The sequence below is a fragment of the Carlito syrichta genome, unplaced genomic scaffold, assembly GCF_000164805.1.
Source record: "Carlito syrichta isolate Samal-C Ts95f unplaced genomic scaffold, Tarsius_syrichta-2.0.1 Scaffold308837, whole genome shotgun sequence".
In the NCBI taxonomy this organism is placed as follows: domain Eukaryota; kingdom Metazoa; phylum Chordata; class Mammalia; order Primates; family Tarsiidae; genus Carlito; species Carlito syrichta.
The window spans coordinates 575,953-598,671 of NW_007252933.1; the positions used below are offsets into that span (position 1 = coordinate 575,953).

At 37.0% G+C, this 22,719-nt stretch overlaps 1 protein-coding gene across 1 annotated transcript in view; it reads right to left on the reverse strand.

Moving 5' to 3' along the window:
• VWA3B (von Willebrand factor A domain containing 3B) overlaps positions 1 to 22,719 on the reverse strand; it is a 195,941-nt gene that overhangs the window by 99,542 nt on the left and 73,680 nt on the right. The window contains 3 exon segments of the mRNA XM_021716551.1: positions 16,275 to 16,406; positions 17,497 to 17,635; positions 22,297 to 22,451. Of these exon segments, the coding sequence (XP_021572226.1) occupies positions 16,275 to 16,406; positions 17,497 to 17,635; positions 22,297 to 22,451 (426 nt within the window).

Consider the following 22,719-nt stretch of genomic DNA (forward strand, 5'->3'; position numbering starts at 1 on the left):
AAGAACAGAGTACCATATGTTCTCACTCATAAGTGGACCTTGAACAAATATCATAATACTATAAGAAAGGGATTGGCAGTAGTGGGATATTGTCAGGGGAGGGGGGTGGGATTGGCAGTTGAGGGAAACTGCCAGGGGAGTGGGGCATACCTCATCAACAAGGGTACCTTCATAATGAATATTTGTATGCCTAACCCTGAATTGTACCCCACATCTTTATTTATTTTATTTTATTTTATTTTAGTTTAGTTTAGTTTATTGAGTTGGAGTTTCACTCTGTCACCCAAACTGGAGTGCAGTGGCTGCTCCCGGCCACCACAACCTAGACCTGCTGGGCTCCAGCGATCCTTCCGCCTCAGCCTTCCAAGTAGCTGGAACTACAGGTGCGCGCTACCATGTCTGGCTAATTTTTGATTTATTGTAGAGATGAGGTCTCACCAAGTTGCTCAGGCAGGTCTTGAACCTATGGGCTCAGGCAATCCACTCACCTCAGCTCCCCAAGGCGTGGGATTACAGGCTGAGCCACCGAGCCCGGCTTACCCCACATCTTTAAAACAAAAAAATTTTAAAAAGAAAAAGAAATGAGAAACAGAAGAAACACACAGAAACAAATAAAATGGGAGACTTAAGCCCTTAAGTATCAATAATTATGCACATGATATACATGTAAACATAACAATTATATGACAAAAATTGAAGAGTGGACAAAAACATGACCCAGTTTTATGCTGTCTATGAGAAACTCACTTCAAATGTAACACATAGATAGGTTGAAAGTAAAGGAATAGAAAATATATATTATGCAAACATTTATTGTTAAAGAGGAGGATTAACTACATTAATAGCATATAAAGTAGACCTCAAAGCAAAGAAAATCACTAGGGACAAAAAGTAACATTACATGATGATAAAATGCTCCATACACCAAGAAGACAACAATTCTAAATGTGTATGCATCCAACAATGAGCTTCAAAATACATAAAGCAAAATTCAATGGAGCTGAAAAGAAAAATAGATAAATCAATCATGACTGAAGGCTTCTATACCCCCATTCTGAATGGTTGTCAGAATATGAGCAAGGATGTAGAAGAACCACCAACTAATTAGATCTAATGAACATTTATAGAACACTCTACCCAACAACAGAATATTCATTCTTTTCAAACAAACATTGAACATTCACATCAATAGACCTTGAGTTATAGAATAACATTTAACACATTTAAAAGAATTGAAAGCACAGAGTATGTCCTCTAACAATAGTGGAATCAAAATAAAACTCAATAACAGAATGACAGCATGAAAATCTCCAACACAATACTTGAAATTTTAAAAATGTGCTATCAATAATTCATGGCCCCAAAAGGAAATCACAAGGAAAATAAACAATTGAACATAATTGAATGAAAATTAAACAAAAACACTTACATGTCTTGTGGGACTAAAATTGAAATTGTAGCATGCAGTTAACACAGTGTTGGCAGGAAAATTTATTGTGCTAAAAACTTACATCAGAAAAAAGAAATTATCTCAAAACAATAATTTAAATTCCTACCTCAAGAGCCTAGCAAAGTAAACTGAAAGCAAGAAAAAGGAAGGAAATAATATGATTGGAATAGTAAAACAATAGTGAAAATTAATGAAACAAAAAACTGGTTATTAAAAAAACCAAAATTTAAAAACTTCTAGCAAGATTTGCAAGATAAAGAAAAAAGACACACATCACCAATATCAACTATAAAACAGGGTTCTTACAACACCTCTTGCCATCACTGACAGGACAATAAGAGAATATTATGAAAACGGACATCTTGGAAGAAAAGGAACTGTTTCTCAAAAACCACAAACTACCAAAACTTCACCAAGATAAAACAGATGACCTGAATATTCCCTTACCTATTACATAAATTGAACTTGTAATTTAAAAACTTCCCAAAAGAAATCTCTGGACCCATAGGGCTGCACTGAAGAATTTTATCAAACATTCAAAGAAGAATTAACACAAGTTTTACTCAACCCACTCCAGAAAAAATAAGAGGATGAAACATTTTCCAACTCTTTATGAGGCCACCAATAACCTGATACCTTATGAAGCCCTGACACCCAAACCAAAGACAGCATACCTACAAACAGACTACAGAACAACACCTCTCATGAACTTAGACATAAAAATTCTCCACGAAGTAATAGCAAATTTAATCCAACAATGTATAAAAGGAATAATCATATATCATGACCAAGTGGGATTTATTCCATGTATGTAAAGTTGGTTCAGAATTTAAAAATTAATCAATGTAATCCACTATATCACAGGTTAATGAAGAAAAATGGCATAAGCATATCAATTTATACAGAAAGGGATTTGACAAAATGCAATCCCCCTTCGATATAAAAATCCAGTACATTAGATAGAATGGAATTTTCACAATCTCTAAAGAGCACATACACAAAACCTGCAGCTAGCATCATACTTAATGGTGAAAGGTTGAATTCTTTCCCTTTATGACTGAAGAAAAGGCAAGTATGTCTGCTCTCACCATGTTTATCCAATATCATCTTGGAAGTTCTGGCCACTGCAATAAGGCAAATAAATAAAAGTCATAGAGGTTAGGGGGAAAATGAAATGCAACCATCTCTTTTTGAAGACTATTCAACTGTCTATGTAGAAAATCCCGAGAAAATACAGTCATCTCTTGGTATCCACAGAGGATTTGTTCCAAGATCCTAACTCCCCCCACCACCTGTGCATACCAAAACCCAAGGATGCTCAAGTCCCTACTATAAAATGGCATAATAATTTGCATACAACCTATGTGCATCCTTCTGTATACTTTAGTTCATCTCTAGATTACTTGTATTACCTCACACAATGTACGAGGAGGAACCCAAGAAAAGACAAAATTATTTTTTGGAGGGGGTGCTTTGTAGTACAGGCTTCAGCCCCATAGGTAAGTGTTCTAGGAACCCATTGGCATCAGTTTACCAGCTAGCACTGTTATGAGAGGCTGTGTTCAGCTTCCCTCTCTCTCTCTCTCTCTCTCTCTCTATATATATATATATATATATTTTTTTTTTTTTTTTTTTTTTTTTAAGATTCTTTCAACTTGTTTGTCCATTTCATGATGGGTGATTTACAAGTGCTCCTGCCATATCACACTGAGTGTTCAAGAGTTTTTTGACCCCAAACGGGACAAACCCTATACCCCATCCTCCTTATTCACCCAATCTTGCTCCGAGTGACTTTTTTGTTGTTTTCCTGGATGAAAAGTTCTCATTTTGCTGATGTGGAAGAGGTAAAACAAAAAATGGCAGAAGCACTAAAAGGCATCAAAATGGAAAGGTTCAAAAACAGTTTTGAGCAGTGGAAAAAGCATCTTGATGGGTGTATTGCATCAAATGGAGAATACTTTTAAGGTGGCTGAAGTTTAAACATGTAAGAATAAATACACAATTTTTAATAAATAAACTTTGGGTTTTTTTTTTTTTTTTAGTTCACCCTCATAAATACTATGTAGTTGTTATACTGTATTTTTTAAGGTTTGTATTGTTTTTTATTCTTCCCAAATATTTTCTCTCTTTTTTTTAAATGAGAAAGCAGGATTTATTAAGAGGACAGAAAATCTCCCACAGTGGGAGGGGACCCGAAGGGGTTGCCCCTTCCCAAATATTTTCAATTCATAGTTACTTGACTCCACCAATGCAGAATCTGCAGATATGAAGGGTTGACTACATACAAGAAACAAAAATAATAATAATGAGTAAAACTAGTAAGGTTGAAAGCTACAAGATCCACACTCAAAAACCAATTGCATTTTTCCAAACTGACAATGAACTGAAAACCAAAATAAAAAATGCAATGCCATATACAGTTACTCCAGAAAAATGAAATAGTATACACTTACAGGATCTGTATGCTGAAATTACAAAATTTGGATGAAGGAAATCAAAGAAGACCTAAATGCTTGGAGAGACATACTGTATTCATGGATTGGAAAAGTCAACACAATAAAGATGTCAATTCTTCCTAATTGAATCTATAGGTTTTAATGTAATTCCTATCGAAATGTCAGCAAGGTTTTTAATAGCCATAGAGAAGTCTGCTTTAACATTGAAAATAAAGGTCCCAGAATAGACAAAACAATTCTGAAAAAGAAATGAAAGCATAAACAACCACAAATAGCCAAAACAATCCTTAGCAAAAGAAACAAAGCGGGGGTATCATACTTCCAGACTTCAAACTTTACTATAAGGATACAGTAATCAAAACAACCTGGTGTTGGTACAAGAACAGGCACAGAGACCAATGGAACAGGATAGAGATTCTGGAAGCAAAGCTTCAATTCCTCAACCAACTCATCTTTGACAAAGCTTCCAACAACAACCACCGAGAGAGGAGAACCTATTCAGTAAATGGTGCTGGGAAAACTGGCTGACCACATGCAGAAGATTGAAACAGGACCCCTACCTATCACCATACACAAAATTTAACTCTAACTGGATCAAAGACCTAAACATAAAATCTCGAACTGTAAGAATCTTAGAAAATGCAGGAGACACCCTTATGGAAATTGGAACTGGCAACCAATTCCCATTTGGAATCCTAAAGGTCAATACCTTAAGAAATAAGATAAACAAGTGGAACCTCATCAAAGTAATAAGCTTCTGCAAAGCAAAAGAAATCGTCAAGAGATCAGGGAGATAGCCCACAGAATGGGAAAAATATTTGCCAACTGCATCTGACAAAGGCCTAACATCTGGAATCTACAAGGAACTCAAATGTGCCGAAAGGAAAAAAAACAAACAGCCCCATCAAAAAGTGATGAAAAGACATGAATAGACACTTCTCAAAAGAAGACATATGGGCAGCCAACAGACACATGAAAAAGTGTTCAGCCTCACTCATCATCAGAGAAATACAAATCAAAACCACATTGAGATACCACCTAACCCCAGTAAGAATGACCAATATTAATAAAACAAACAACAACAGATGCTGGTGAGGAGGCAGAAAAAAAGGAATGCTTCTACACTGCTGGTGGGAATGCAAACTAGAGCAACCTCTCTGGAAGATAGTGTGGCGATTTCTGAAAGAACTAGAAATTGACCTTCCATATGACCCAACAATTCCCCTATTGGGAATATACCTAGAGAAACTCAAATCATTCTACCAAAAAGATACCTGCACACCTATGTTTGTTGCAGCTCTATTCACAATAGCAAAAATATGGAACCAACCATATTGCCCATCAAAGCTGGACTGGATTAAAAAAAATGTGGTACATATACACAATGGAATATTATGCAGCCATAAAGAAAGACAAACATATGAACTTCGCAGCAACTTGGTTCGATTTGGAGTCGATCATACTCAGTGATCCATCACAGAAACAAAGAACAGAGTACCATATGTTCTCACTCATAAGAGGACCTTGAACAATTATAATGCTATAAGAAATGGATTGGCAATAGTGGGAAACTGTCAGGAGAGGGGGGTGATATTGGCAGTTGAGGGAAACTGCTAGGGGAGGGAGGGGCATGCCTCATCAACAAGGGTACTTGCATAATCAACTGTTGTTATACCTAACCCTGAATTGTAGTTCACATCTTTATAATTAAAAAAAAAAAAATGAAAGCAAAGGAGTTGTTTTGTTGTGGTTGTTGTTGTTTTTTCTGATCTTAAGGCTCAACTATACAGCTATAGTTATCAGGAAATGTGCTCCTAATGGAGATATAAACACTGATAACAACAGAACACACTAGAGAACCCAGACAAAGACCCACAGATATATCAATTTTAGATTTGCCAATTTGTCTTTGGTAAAGAAGCAAAAGCAATTCAATGGAGGAGAAATAGTTTTTTCAATAAATGTTGTTGAAGCAACTGAGTAGCCATAGGCAAAAAACAAAAATAAAAACAAATCTCACACCTTGTATAAACATTAATTCAAAACAGATCATAAACTTAAAAGTAAAACATAAAATTATAAACCTTCTAATGAAAAAAGACACAGGAAACGATCTTTAGGACCTAAGATTAGGCAGAGTCTTTAGATCTGACATCTTGAACTGAATAAAAGCAGTTACAAAATATATCAAAATTTGTGGGATAAAACTTTGTGTGCTACAGCAGTAGATGGAGGGATATTTATGTCATGAAATTCTTAGATAAGAAAAAGAGAGTTCTATGAAAAAAAAAACAAAGCAAGTAAAAGGGGGGAAAAAATAAACATAAGAGCAAAAATCAATAAAATTTAATTAAAAAATAGAAAGTCAATTCAACCAAAAGCTGTTTAGTTTTTTAAAGATATAAATATAACAAAGCTTTATTAAGTAACCTTGGATTCACTAGTTAACTCATTGTCACAATCACTTTTTAAAAAAAAATCAGATCACCTTTAAAAATATATATTTATTTATTTTTCTTTTTTATTTAATTTACTTTTTTGATTTTTATTAAAAAATTGTCTTTAACTAATTAAAATAGAGTCAGGATCTTGCTATGTTGCCTAGACTGGTCTTGAACTCCCGTCTCAAGCCATCCTCACAGCCTCACCCTCCCAGACTACAGGGATTATAGGGATGAGCCACCGTACCTGGCCCCATTTTCTTTATTTTTACAATTTATTGTCTACCTACCTATCTATCCAACCACCTATCTGTCTAGTTTTAGAGGCAAAGCCTTGTTTCTTCGCCGATGCTGGAATATAGTGAAGCAATCTCAGTTCACTGCGGCTTCGACCTCCTGAAACATAATTTGACCCACTGCTGTTTTTTGAGTTATTGATGATAGCCATCCTGACTGGAGTTAGGTGGCACCCCAGTGTGATTTTCTTTTTTTCTTTTTTTTCTTATTAATGATAGCCATCCTTACTGGAGTTAGGTAGTATCTCACTGTAGTTTTGATTTGCATTTCTCTGATGATTAATGAGGCTGAACAGGTGGAGAACCAAATAAAAAACAAAATCCCATTCACAATAGCCACAAAAAAATCAAATACCTTGGTATCCATCTAACCAGAGAAGTGAAAGACCTTTACAATGAGAACTACAAAATGCTACTCAAAGAAATCAAGGATGACACAAACAAATGGAAAAAAATCCCATGCTCGTGGATTGGAAGAATCAATATTGTCAAGATGTCCACCCTACCCAAAGCAATGACAGATTCAATGCAATACCCATCAACATCATTTTTCACAGACCTGGAAATGACGATACAGAAATTCATATGGAAACAAAAAGAGCACATATAGCCAAAACAATCTTTAGCAAAAGGGACAAAGCAGGAGGTAACACACTTTCAGACCTTAAACTTCATTACAAGGCCACAGTAATCAAGGTGGCTTGGTACTGGTACAGAAATAGGTATATAGACCAATGGGATAGGATAGGGATTCCAAAAGTAAAAACATAGTCTCTCAATCAGCTCATCTTCGATAAAGCCACCAATAACAATCACTGGGGAAAAGAGACTACATTTAGCAAATGGTGCTGGGAAAACTGGCTAACCACATGCAAAAGAATGAAACTGGACCCCTACCTATCACCATATAAAAAAAATCAGCTCAAAATGGATCAAAGCCCTAAACATAAAACCTCAATCTTTAAGAACCCTAGAGCCGGGCTTGGTGGCTCAGCCTGTAATTCCGCGCCTTTGGGAGGCTGAGGTGAGTGAATTGCTTGAGTCCATGGGTTTGAGACCCACCTGGGCAGCGAGACCTCATCTCTACAATAAATAAAAAAAAAAAAATCTGCCGGGCATGGTAGCGCATGCCTGTAATTCCAGCTACTCGGAAGTCTGAGGCGGAAGGATTGCCGGAGCCCAGCAGGTGGAGGCTGTGGTGGCCAGCGGCCGCTGCACTCCAATCTGGGTGACAGAGTGAGACTCCAACTCAAAAAAAAACCAAAAAACAAAAACATCCTTATGCATATAGGAGTAGGCAATGAATTCTTGACCAAGTTCTCAAAAGAAAATACCATAAAAGCTAAGCTAGATAAGTGTTTATTTTTAAAATCAACAAAATTGAAAGAAAAAAGAAAACCTCTTCAAACTAACCAAGAGAAAAAAAAGACAGTAGACAAAAATACCAATATCAGAAATGAATAAGGGGACATCACTATAGACCTCACAAAGATTAAAGGAATAAGTGAACACTGCAAATAATTATATGTCCATAAATTCAACTCTTTGGAAGAAATAGGCCATTTATTCCTAAGAAACAAATGACCAAAACTAGCTCAAAGAGATACAAATAACCTGAATAGCCCTATATCTATTAAAGACATTTACTCCATGGTTTTAAAACTTCTAACAAAAAACAATCAAGGCTCACATGGTTTCACTGGTAAATTTCACCAAACAGTTAAGGAAAAATAATATAAATTCTATACAATTTCTTCCAGAAAAAAAGAAGATTGAACACTTTCCCATCTATGCTATGAAGGCAGAAATTTCCCCTGATACCAAAATTAGACAATAATTTCTAAGAAAAGAAATCTACAGAACAATATTCCTCATGAACATAGACACAAAAATCCTTAACAAGATATATTAGCAAATTTAGTATAGAATAAATATATTAAATATATAATATATCATGCACAAGTGGAGATTATCCCAGGATGCAAGGTCAATTCAGTGTTCAAAAATAACTCAATGTAACTCACCATATAAACAAACAACAGATCAGCTCAATATATGCAGAAAACACATTTGGCAAAATTCAACATTCATTTATGGTAACAATTCTCAGCAAACCAAGAATAGAAGGGAAATTCATTAACAATAGAAAGCACATCTACAAACACCCTACAGCTAACAAAGTCTTAAATGGTGAAAGATCGAATGCTTCCCCTCTAAGATCAGTAACAAGGCAAGTATGTCTTCTCTCACCACTCCTATTCAACATCATACTGGAAGTCCTAGCGCATTAAAGCAAGAAAATAAATAAGTAAATAATATATGGGTTGGATAGGAAAAAATAAAGTCATCTTTACTTGATAACCACTGAAAATTCACCCCCCCCGACAAAAATCTACAACAAAGTTCCTAGAAGAAGTAAGTTGAGATTAGCAAGGTCAAACAATAAGAGGTTAATATACAAAATCAGCTGTAATAAATAATTAAAATATATAATTTAAAAAGTATCATTGATAATAATAACAAAAAGACTTAAATAAATGGAAAGACACACAGTGTTAACTGTCAGTTCTTTTGAATCTGATCTATAGAAAATGCAATCTCAATAAAAATCCCAGAGATACTTTTTTTGGTAGATTTTAAAATTTATAAGGCAGCCAAAAAATTTTGGAAAGAAGTGAAAAGTTAGAGGACTTAGGTTAGCTGATTTTGAAACAGTAATAAAGACAATTATGATGTTGTCAAAAGAATAGATACCTAGTTAAATGAAACATAATTTGACCCACACAGACAGTCAGGTGATTTTTGGCAAAGAAGCAAAGGGCAATTCAAGGGAGAAAAGTTATTTCAATTAATGGTGCTGGACCATACCTCATACCTTATTTTTAAAAACGAACTCAAAATGGATTCTAGTCATAAATATAGAATAAGAAATTATCACATTTTGGGGATGAAAACAGAAGAAAATCTGATGACTTCGGTTTAGTAGAGTATTTAGCTACAGCACCAAAAGCATAGTTCATAAAGAAAAATAGGTAACTTGCACTTATCAAAATTAAAAACAATTGCTCCAGGAAAAACCCTAGTAAAAGAATGAAAACACAAGACACAGATTAGGAGAAAATATTTGCAATCTGAATATCTGATAAAGATCTTATGTCCAGAATACAATGAAGAAACTCAATCTTTTTTTTTTTTGAGTTGGAGTCTCACTCCGTTGCCCAGGCTGGAGTGCAGTGGCACACTCACGGCCACCCCAGCATCAACCTGCTGAGTTCTGGCGATCCTTCTGCCTCAGCCTTCCAAATAGCTGGAACTACAGACGCGCGTTATCACGCCCGGCTAGTTTTGATTTATTGTAGAAATGAGATCTCGCCAAGTTGCCCGGGTTGGTCTTGAACCCACAGGTTCAGGTAATCTACTCAACTCGGCCTCTCAAAGTGCTGGGATTACAGGCTGAGCCACCGAGCCTGGCCAGAAACTCAACTTAAGAAAACAAACAGTCCAATTTAAAAATGGGCAAAATACCTGAACAGATACTTCACCAAAGAAGATATACAGAGGTCAAATATATACAAAAAATATGGTGTTGAGTAAATACATTAAGTAAATGCAATTAAAACCACAATAAGATACCACTAAACATGTCTTAGCCATATTAGGGTGTCTAAAATAAAACCTGACTATGTACAATACTGGAGAGGGTATAAAGCAATTATAACTCTCGTACATTGCTGATGAAAATGAGAAATGGTACAGCCACTTTGGAAAATAGTTTGGCAGTTTCTTATAAAGTTAACATACACTTAGCATACTAGCCAGCAATCTCATTTCTAGGTATTTATTTATATCCAAGTGAAATGAAAACTTATAGTTCGAAGCCATTCTCCATAGATCTCTTGCATTTCTACATATCTTGCAACAGAGGCAATGTCTGTTCTGGTCTATCTTTTCAAGATGTTTATATAGGGAACAGCCTTGGAAAATAGAAATAACGTCTCTCTTCATAGCAAAGAGCCAGCATGCTTATTGTGTGGTATAAAGATAATATTTAACTCCAGATCAAAGGGCCAGCATGTTTATAGTCCATTACAGAAGATTTAGTTTCTTTAAGATCAGGGTCCTTCTTCTTCAATATAACCTAATGAGTATGCAAGTGTTACCTGGCACTTATTGTTTCACCTTCTGGGAACTAGGATTCAGGGAACTGATGTAAGAAAATGCTAATACTCTGGTACAGCTATCATTGTGAGTATAAAAAACCGTTGGTCTCTGATCTAAGAGCCTTGGGCATTCTGCCAGCACCCATACTAGTTGGCAAGTAAGGTAAAATCTCAGACCCCACACCATTCTTGACAAATATTCACACAAAAACTTGTAAGCAAATGTTTACAGCAGCTTTATTTATAATGCCCCAAAAGGCAAATAACACAGATATTCTTCAATAAGGAATGCATAAACAGTTTTGTATCCATACTCACCAGTAAAACTCCACTGATCAGTAAAACACAACTGATAAATAAAAAGGAACAAACTCTTGCTTCATGAAACAAGTTGAATGAATCTCAAGTGCATTTGGTAAGTGAAAGAAGCTAGAACCAAGAGGTTCTCTTGTACTGATTCCATTTATATGACATTCTGAAAAAGAAAAAGCTATAATGGACAGAGTAGCATATCCGTAGTGAACAGCAGAGCGGAGAGGTTCACTATATGAGGACATTTTGGGAGTGATAGAACTGGTCTCTTTGGTACTGTGGTAGACAGAGATGACTCCATGCATTTGTCAAAATCCATAGACCTAGACACCAAAAAGAGCGTTTCACAGTATGTAAATTAAAAGATGATTCTACTAAGATGCAAGGGGAACCCAAGATGGAAATAGAGCCAGACTATGACCAATGGCTCTCACTGCATCACTAATGAATGACATAACCACACTGAAGGGATCGGGTAAGAAAGTACCTGACTTAATAACTTAGGAAACATTTTTTGACTGGATGCTGTGAAGTTACACAGAAAAAGAAACGTACTCAAACACTATAGCCAAAAAATTAGTTCCTTGTAGAGTATGAGTTAGCAAGCCTGAAATGACTTTATATGTACACTAGGGTTGAAAATAGAAGTAAGTAGATTATAGGTAATAAGAGTCAGGTTCCTCATGTTTAAAGACATTGTAAATAGGCAAAAAGGTTCATTATGAATGAATCCTGTGGCTCTGGATCGAAGCTAGAGGAATCAGTATGAATGTGTGATTTGTTTATTTAATGTAAATATAGATAGAAATATAAATACAGAAATACAGATGTTTGTGGATACATGGTATATTACATTTATATATGTGATATCTATATATAATAGGCCATGTATATACATATATATGTATATATGTATGTGTACATATATATATAATAGAAATAATATATATTTCTATTTCTGTCCGAGAGAGCCCAGAAGCAGTGATAAAATCCAGTAAAAATAAGCATACCTACATGCCTAGGTCTTGAGCATTTGCTAATAAAAGAAACCAGGAATCCTTGGAGAAGTGATAGATTACAGGGTTGGGAAAATACAAGATGATCATGAAACTTCCTGGAGTGCCAGAAAGTCAAGAAACGTTAAAGGTTAAAAAAAAAGAAAAGAAAGAAAAAAGAAAAGAAAAGAAAAAGATGGATGGGTGTTTAAAGGACAGGAGAGGCAGCCTGAGGGAGTTTCCCTTGGCCAAAGAACCAACAGGTTTAGTAACAAAATAAATAAGAATAATATTAGATTATAACTCAGAGTAAAAGGAACTATTCATGAGTCCAAACTGACAAAAATACATACATTAAAAAATTAAAGGTGGGAAGGGGAAGCTCTCCTTTATAGAGCAATCCAGCAAAAAAAATATAAAAGGAATGAAGGAAATAGAAAATCACCATCAGTTCAGTAATAATTACTATAGGGAAGATCCACCATTGAATGCTGATATTAGTAGGCAAAAGTTTAAGGAAAAAATATATTTGCATAAACTCAAAGTACCTTCTCCAAAACACTTATTCACAAAGGGAAAAATTAATAACTTTACAGGGGAGAAACCTGGCAGACACCAACTTAACCTAATGATCAAAGTTAACATCATGATAAAGGGCATATCTATACCATGTGTGCCTTGCCACGATGCACTGAAAAGAGCACATCGCCTCTGTAGTATTTGTCTCCTAAATCCATAACCACATTCTTTTTTTTTTTGAGTTGGAGTCTCGCTCTGTCGCCCAGACTGGAGTGCAGTGGCCGCTCCCGGCCACCGCAGCCTCGCCTGCTGGGCTCCGGCGATCCTTCCGCCTCAGCCTTCCGAGTAGCCAGAATTACAGGCGCGTTCTACCACGCCCAGCTGATTTTTTCATTTATTGTAGAGATGAGGTCTCACTGCCCAGGCAGGTCTCGGACCTGCGGGCTCAGGCAATGCACTCACCTCAGCCTCCCAAAGGCGCGGATTACAGGCTGAGCCACCGAGCCCGGCATAACCACATTCTAATCATGAGGAAACATCAGCCAAAATCAAACTGAAGAATATGCTACAAGATATCTGACCAGTAGTCTTCAAAAGTGTTAAGGTGGTAAAAGACAAGGAAAGACTAAAAAACTGCCACAGACTGGAGGAGTCTAAGGAGGCATTGCAAAAGTCATATGACTTTTGCAATCCTGGACAGGATCCTGGAACATAAAAGGGACACTGGTGGAAAAACTGAAGTCTGAATAAAATGAGTTATGTAATTAATAGTACCCATGTGAGTTTCTCAGTTTTGGTAATTATGCTATGGCTATGTCAGATGTGAGCATTAGAGGAAGTTAGGCAAAAGATAAATGGGAATTCCTTTGCAACTCTTTTGTAAGTCTACAATTATTTCAAATGTAAAAATTAAAAGCAAAACCAAACAAACTACTCCTATAGGATGTGTGCAGCAGAAATGTAGTTCAGATGGTAAACAGAGCCCAATCTCAATAGTCTTTTGTTGACAAGCCCACTGTTGAAAGGATGGTGGCCAAGCTGGGAGAAAGCCAGAGAGAATTCTGGGAAAGATGGTCTGGAAGTGGCACCTGTTTTAAATCTACCTGCACCCACTTCCCTCACCCGCCTCACCCCTCCCAACTACTGAACAGGCACTGCGACAGGTTTTGCTTCCCTGGCCTTAGGAATGACTGTGGCTGTTAGAGGAGCCACTGCTCCCTGACACCAGCACAGAGCAGGCTCAGAACACCATGAGTGTTACAGGGTTGATTACTGGACCAAACCAGTCGAAAGAATAATAGAAGAATTTGGTCTTCTTTATTATCATTATTATTACTTTTGTTTGTTTATTTTTCATTGACAAATAAAATATATACTTTTGGTGTACAGTGTGATCTATAAATACACATGCATTGTGGAATGTGGAATGGTTAAATCAGGCTAATTAACATATCCTCACATACTTTTTTTGAGGTGAGGATATTTAAAATCCACCCTCTTAGCAATTTGCGAGAATACGGTTATTAACTAGAGTCACCATGCTGTTATTAACTAGAGTCACCATGCTGTACAATAGATCTCCAGAATTTATTTCTTCTAGTCTAACTAAAACTATGCACCCTTTGACCAACATTCCTCCATTCTCACCCCGCCCCTGCCTCCAATCCCTGGTAACTACCATTCTACTCTGCTTCTATGGGTTCAACTTTTTTAGATTCTGCATATAAGTGAAATCATGGGGTATTTTTCTTTCTGTGACAGGCTTGTTTCACTTAACATAATGCACTCCAGGTTCATCCATGTTGTTGAAACGGACAAAAATGTCTTCTTCTTTAAGGCTGTGTAGTATTCCATTGAGTTTATATACCATATTTTCTTTATCCCTGGGCTTTTAAAAAATGATTTTTGGACATTCAACAAGACATCAAAGGAGCATCAATGAAGATTTTTAAGGAGGACAGAATCATGCTTTATGAGAATATATGTTTTTAACTAAATGGTTAAGATCTAAAGAGATGGCTGACTGTACTTATTCATTATTTTACACAAAGCAGAACCCAACAGTGTTTTTATCCAATGAGATTACATATATAATATCTTGTTATCACAAATCCTAAATTAGTAGGCTTTGAATTAGCAAGGTATTATCTATTACCCACAGTTTGTGAAAAGACAGAATATACGTCACAAGTAATTTTTTGGTTCAATCCTGGAAATTTAACAAATTAAGTATGAATTTAAGACTTTTTCCCAGGATAAGGTAGACAGTTAAGTCAAAATCTTACAGGCATTATTATTTTTTATAGAACAATTTTTCTCCTCGCATTTCACAAAAAAACCCCAAGGGAACCCTGGTGCATCTCAATGGCAGTATAAGCACTGCTTTGGTTAATATTTAGGGAGATCAGCTGGGCTCGGTGGCTCAGCCTGTAATCTCGCGCTTTGAGAGGCTGAGGTGAGTGGATTGCCTAAGCCCGCGGGTTCGAGACGCGCCTGGGCAGCGAGACCTCATCTCTACAATAAATAAAAAATCAGCCGGGCGTGGTAGCGGGTGCCTATAATTCCAGCTACTCGAAAGGCCGAGGCGGAAGGATCACCGGAGCCCAGCAGGTTGAGGCTGCGGTGGCCGGAGCGGCCACTGCACTCCAGTCTGGGTGACAGAGTGAGACTCCAACTCCAAAAAAAAAAAAAAAAAAAAAAAAAGAATATTTAGGGAGATCTGTTCATGTCCATTTGTGGCTTCCTGTCAAGTCTGGGACTCTAAACTCAGGCACTGAACTATTTTAAAGATGTTTGTGATATATATTTGACTTTATTTTGTGTGTGTGTGTGTGTGTGTATGAAATGGGGTCTCGTTGTGTTGCCCAGGTCCAAACTGGACTCAAATTCCTGGGTTCAAGTGATCCTCCTACCTCAGCCTCCCAAGTAGCTGAGACTATTGATGAATACCATCATACCTGGCTCCTATACTTGACTTTTTAATAACAACTTTTAGTCTCAATTTTACAAATATCTGGAATGCTATATGGCTCTGGAAAGCTTTTAAAATTAAGGTAAAGTCAAGACAAGAGAAAATTTAGGTAAAGGAAAGTCCTTCTCTATAGTCTGAAAATGCCTAGAACGGTAGGTTTAAAGTCTCCAAGTAAAATGCAGGACTCAAGGAAGTTATTTCATACTCTTACTGTATCCTCCTGCCTTATTTCTTCTTGCTTTCGGTCCTAAACACTCAGATTATACTGCATGTTTCCACAAGTTCATTACTATAGAATAAAATCCAATGTAAAGAATAGCTACAATATACCCCCTTGAAACAATCATGAAACTTCAGGAAAAACACATCTGAATGTCTGAGTACAAAAAAAATTATATTTTGATATATATGAAATATATATTTCACAAAGGAGCTGAGATCTGAGCCAAGGGCAGAGCTGGAAATAGAGACTGAATAGAAGCTTATGTAAGCTCTGTGATATTGACAAATGAGATTGGATTCATATGACCTTTGTCAACAAAATGAATGTCTATGTAAAGCCACTGCCATCCTTGGGGTACAAAGCACTTCTCAAGAATTTCTATCCTGTGAATAAATCCAGTACACAGGTGAGAAGCTTGGGTTTCTTCTCCCAGATTTAGTCTCCGTTTTACCTTAATGTCTCTAATCCAGGACTGAACTTGTTCCAAGTTATCTTCATTGATTTCAGCAAGTTTTCCCCGCCAAGCTACTGCTTGACCATCAAACTTCACAAAATTGAATTTGCTTTTATATTTCAGCTGTTCCTGTAACAGATCATTATTATTTAACCATAAAATCACTCAAATGTAAACAAAGGTTAGGGCAGCTCACAGTTTGATAAACTTTAATCACCATGATACGTATTTTCAGATCATGAAGCTAAAAATTACACTCAATACAGAAAATGTTTTCCAGTATAGACATTTAAATAAAATGTGTACAGTTTGTATGTTAAGACCTTTACAAATGTATATATGTGCATATGAATATATATGTCACATACATGTATAAGTCAACATATAAAGTTATATTAACTATTGACTCTAATACTAACATTAATGGTATATCAAATAAACACACTAAATGCAATATGCTTAATGAAAAGAAATCTAAAACAATATCATTTCAGTCATCATCTTCTGGGTAAGACTTTTATTTGGTTACAGACTTATTCACTTGCCCATATTTCTCCAGTAAAGATTTGTCAAATTAAAAACTGCATTTTGTTAAGCAAAAAACAAAAACAAAAAACCCTGTATTTTGCATTTCTTACATGCTCCCCACAGTCATTTCTGTAGTTAATACTTACATCTATATTATGAATTCATGACAGTACTATGATACTCCTTTATATTTTGAAACTAGAAGTACAGAAACTTAAACAGCCTGCTTCAGGTCATCAAATTCAGACTCAGCACAAATACAATGAGAACTGAAAGCTCTTAAACATCAGCTTACACTCCTCCCATAGGCTAGTGCACACATCATCCCTAATAAATATTTGAAATTAAAATAAAAATGCCAAGATTAAGAGTATCTGGAGACCAATGGAGGTATGTGTATACCACAATTATCAGGATAGAGAAAATCTGAAACAATGAACATAGAAATCCCCTCAAGCTACCCATGTGTGATGGAAAGAACCCACTGGAGAAAGCATCTGCTTGCAAAGGAGAATTAATGAGTCTCTAACTGGCAAAAGAGAGGAGCTTTTCCTGAATTGGCTTTCTTATGAATTTTTTATGTCCCTGTTCACTGCTCATGACAACTACATACAGATAGATGAGGAGTGGTGGAGATGTATTTACGATACACAGATCCCCAAATGTGTAAACCTTGACAATTCCGTCCAACCTGTATGAACTGAATGATCTTGTCCTTCACAAAGTCCAGTTTGCTCTTCATTGAATGAGATGTATCGATGAGGACATAGACACCATCATTATGTACTTTTCCAAAGAGGATTTGACTCCCATCCTGTAGCCATTTAATCCTAGGCAGGAAATAGGTTAAAAGTGAATGGGTAGAGCCTGCAAGGAACAAGAGCATCTTCCTAGGAACTTAATGATGCATCTACAGAGGATAGAGCTGTGCTATATTAGTTAAACCCAATCTTCTGTGAGCGGATTATTTACTCTGAGGTTTTTCTGTTGAAAAGTCTACACTTAGACTGTCTCGCTTATCATCATCCTCCACTACCCATCATCAATCCAAGCAAAACAGAACTAAGAAAATGAACATGACAGAGAAAAGAAAAGAAAAGGTGCCAAAGAAAAAAATAAAAACTTGTAGTCATCTGATATTTTGAGGCCCTCCGCTATGACTTCAGACCATTTGTTCTTTTAGTCCTGCTGACAGCAGTCAAGCTAGTAAAGCCAGCACATTCCTGCAGCATTAATGAAGCTTATAGGCAGTACCAAGCACCCCAGAGTCCTGCAAAAACCAAGGGCCAGGTGGTTATGTGAGAAGAACTGCTCCTGGGGTTCTCATCACAGGTTCTCATCACAGGATTATTAAATTAAATTCACAACTACAGGCAAAGCCTGGAGGGTGTGGGTGGGGAAAGACGATAGAAAAAAATTTGAAATTGAGTTCAGGGTTCAGCAAGGCTTAGGCAACTAAAATTTGTAGGGCAAAATGCTGAAAGGGAGGTTATGGCACAGAAACAGGGAGAGAAAGAGAGTGAGAGCGAGAATGGACATGCTCCAGAGATCTCTGAAGGGTACCCTTGAAATTTTGGCTAAGTAATGATCAAGGCATGTGTGTAAAGAAACTATTGAAGCTGAGGGGCAAAAGCCACCAAAAAGGAGCAGGAGGATCAACCCCTCAGAGCGCACACAAGGCTGAGAGTGGTTGGTTCATCTACCATCAGGCACACCTCCTTAACAACATGAGGCATCAAGTAGAGTCCTCCAAGAGTATTATTGCCTTAGTAGTAGGACCAAATTAGCCCTGGCTAAAGGTTACCTTGGACATTTTCTAACATAACTTAAAACAAGTCCTAAAGAGAGCAAACTTATTTCAAGCAACTTAACTGTATCAAGAATATACATTAAAAATAAGAATAACAAAACCCAGCATCTAACAATGTAAAATTCAAAATGTCTGGCATCTAGTAAAAAATTACCAGGCATGCATAGAGCAAGGAAATATGATCCATAATCAAAAGAAAAATTGATCAGCCGGGAGTGGTGGCTCAGCCTGTAATCCCAGCACTTCGGGAGGCCGAGGCGAGTGAATTGCATGAACCTGTGGGTTCGAGACCAGCCAGGACAACTTGGCGAGACCTCGTCTCTATAATAAATAAAAAACTGGCTGGATGTGGTAGTGAGGGCCTGTAGTTCTGGCTACTTGGCAGGCTGAGGCAGAAGGATTGTCGGAGCCCAGAAGGTCAACCATGAGCATGCCACCACACTCCTGCCTGAGCTACAGAGTGAAACTCTGACTCAAAAAAAGAATTCTTTTTTTAACTTATAATTGACACATAATAACTGTACATATTTATAGGGTATAATATGATGTTTCAATGCATGTATACATAGTATTATGATCAAATAAGGGTAATTACTATATCCGTCACTTTAAATGTTTATAATTTACTTGTGAGAAAATTCAAAATCTGCTTTTCTAGTGGTCTTTAAATATACACCACATTGTGATTTGATATAGTCACCCTACTTCATAGTAGAACACCAGAACTTATTCTTCCTGTCTAACTGTAACTTTGTACCCATTGACCAACCTCCCCTGGCACCTCCATCCCTCCAACTCTAGTAACGCTAACCCTACTCTCAACTATGAAATCAGTTTTTTAAGATTCCACATATACATGAGACATATACGTGAGAGTCCATATGTACATGTGGTATTTGAAGAAAACATCAGTAAAACACTTCACGAACTCAAACTGGGTAAGGATTTTTTGAGTAAGACCTTAAAAGCATAGACAATAACAACTAAAATAGATAAAAGGCATTATCTCAAATGAAAAAGCTGCTGTACATCTCACCAACAAGGGTAACTGCACGATGAATATTTGTGTACCCAACCCTGAATTGTACTCCACAATTGCAAAATAAAAAAATTTAAAAGTTAAAAAAAAAGAAAAAGCTGCTCTGTAGCAAACAAAACAATCAATAAAGTGAAGAGAAAACCTACAGAATGGTAGGAAGTATTTACAAACTATGCCTGTTACAAGGGGTTAATGTCCAGAATATATAAGGAACTCAAACAAGTCAACAGCAAAAAACCCCCCAAATAATATCACTTAAAAATGGGCAAAACCCCTAAATAGACATTTCTCAAAAGAAGACATACAATTGGCTAATAGATACATTTTTAAATGCTCAACACCATTAATCATCAGAGAAATGCAGATCAAAACCATGAGACATCACGTCACTCCAGTTAGAATGGCTATTATCAAAAGACAGAAAAAAGAAAAAAAAAAAAGCCTGGGCCAGACTCGGTGGCTCAACCTGTAATTCCAGCACTTTGGGAGGTCGAGGCGAGACCTCCTCTCTACAATAAATCAAAAAGTAATTTAGTTGGGTGTGCACACACTGTCGTTCTAGCTACTTGGAAGGCTGAGGCAGAAGGATCGCCAGAGCCCAGCAGGTCAACGCTGGGGTGGCCGAGAGCATGCCACTGCATTACAGTCTGGGTGAGGGAGTGAGACTACGACTCAAAAAGAAAAAAAAAATCGTCGGGTGCAGTGGCTCATGCCTATAATTCCAGCACTTGGGGAGCCAAGGTGGAAGAACTGTTCGAACCCAGGAGTTAGAGGCCAGCCTAGGAAACATAGCAAGGTGGAAGGATCGCCTGAGCCTAGGAAGTCACGGCTGCAGTGAACTGTGATGTTGCCACTGCACTCCAGCCTGGGCAATAGAGTGAGAACCCAACTCAAAAAAAGAGAGAGAGACAAAAAATAACAAAAGCTAGCAAGGATGCAGAGAAAAGTAAATTTTCATACACTGTTGGTAGGGATGCAAATTAGTACAGTTTGGAAATTCCTCAAAAAATTAAAAATAGAACTACCATATGATCCAGCAATCCCATTACTGGGTTTATATGCAAAGAAAATGAAATCATTATGCTGAAGAGATATCTGCACATCCATGCTCATTGCAGCACTATTTACAATAGCAAAAATATGGAATAAACCTAAATGCCCAAATAATGATGAATAGATAAGGAACATGCCAGCCTTAATTCAGAATGAAATCCTGTCATTTGCAGCAACATGGGTGATCCCAGAAGTCATTATGTTAAGTGAAATAAGCAAGGCAGAGAAAGGCGTTCTCATTTTCAAATGATTATTGCAGACTGATACCGTACTGGTTTAAGCTCATTAGATTTAGTATCTGGTTTAATCCATAGAACAAATTTATAACTGGCATTAGTATTCCCACTTTATAAATGAGGAAGGAGGTACATAAAGACATTAATGAACTTGCCCAGGGTCACACAGCAAGCAGCAGAGCTAGGATTCAAACCCAGCTATTTCAAACCTCAGAGCCCATGCACCAAAATGAATTTGGTCTAAAATTGTCCACTGGCATCTGGGACATGAAAGCATGAGGGTAGATCATTCCCATGAGGCTGACCCTGAGGTCACACCATTAGTATACGATACTCACGAGCATTACCAGATTTTAAGGGCCCAGTAGGGTTGAAAGGGATCACGTGATCCCTTTCATTATTTTAAGCTTATTTCTAAAACACATCTATTATTCAATTGTATTCAAATATCTCACAACATTATAGCAGTTGCCTTGAAGTGTAATATTCAAGAGTACAGAGGACATTATACTGTGTACAATACACCCGCAGTACACAAAAAATGCAAGACATAAGCAGAAGCAATTCTTAACCTCCTCCAGTGATATATAACCAATGTGATAGCTACACATTTCTTTGTTGTTTTCAATGATTTTCACTGGTATGAAGATAGCTTGGAGTCTGAGCTCCAACATTCCCCTTGTTAACAAGGCTATCGGCAAACCATCAGATGGCAACCTTGACTTGACAGTGTTTACTGGCCATTTCTCTTGGTTGAGCTTTTACTTTTATATGATGGAATACTTTATTCAGCCATAAAGAAGAATAAAATCCTGTCATTTGTGACAACATGGATGAGTCGGGAGGACATCGTGTTAAGGAAAATAAGTCAGGCACAGAAAGCCAAATATCACATGTTCTCACTCATGTGGGGGCTAAAGAAATATTTTTAACTCATAGAAGTAGAGAGTAGAAGTATGGATATTAGAGATTTCAAAGGGAAGCAGAGAGGGAAGAATGGGAAGAGGCTAGTTAATGGATACAAAATTACAGCTAGATAGGAGGAATGAGTTCTGGTGTTCTATAGCACTGTAGGATAAATGTGGTCAACTATAATTTATTGCACATTTTCAAAAAGCTAGAAGAAAGAATTTTGAATGATCACAATGTTAAAAATGTTTGAGGCGATAGGTATGCTAATTACCTGATTTGATCATTATACATTGCATACACGTATCAAAATTTCACTCTGCATCCCACAAACAGGTACAATTATTACGTGTCAATTAAAAATAAAAGGAGGAAAAAGGGATCAAACAGGTTTGAATTTCAAGAGGGACTAGACCACTTATACCTTCCTGCAAATACACCAACCTCCTTTGGATCTGGGCCAGGACCATGTGAATTTTCTCGCTGTACCACCTGTATTTCTCCTTGGTAATGTTGACATGGACCAAGCTCCCATCCTTCCAGGGAGCATGGACAAACCTGCTGCAATATTTTGCATGGACTGTCTTCTTGCTGGTCTCCTAAGGAAAGGACAAAGGACAGAGCCATTCAGAAACCATTTAAGGGAAAGAATCTACAGATGGCACCTTCATCTCTTAGCGCTTAGTAGCATTGTAAATCATTCAATCATTAGTTCAACTGAACATATTTGGGGGCCTCTCCATATGGAGCTCTGTCGTAGGCGTCATGCACAAGGGTCAGAAAGACATGTGTGATCGCATCTGTGCCACAGAAAAGCTAATGATTCCAGCCAGTAGGGAGACACTAAACACGTGCATACACACACAC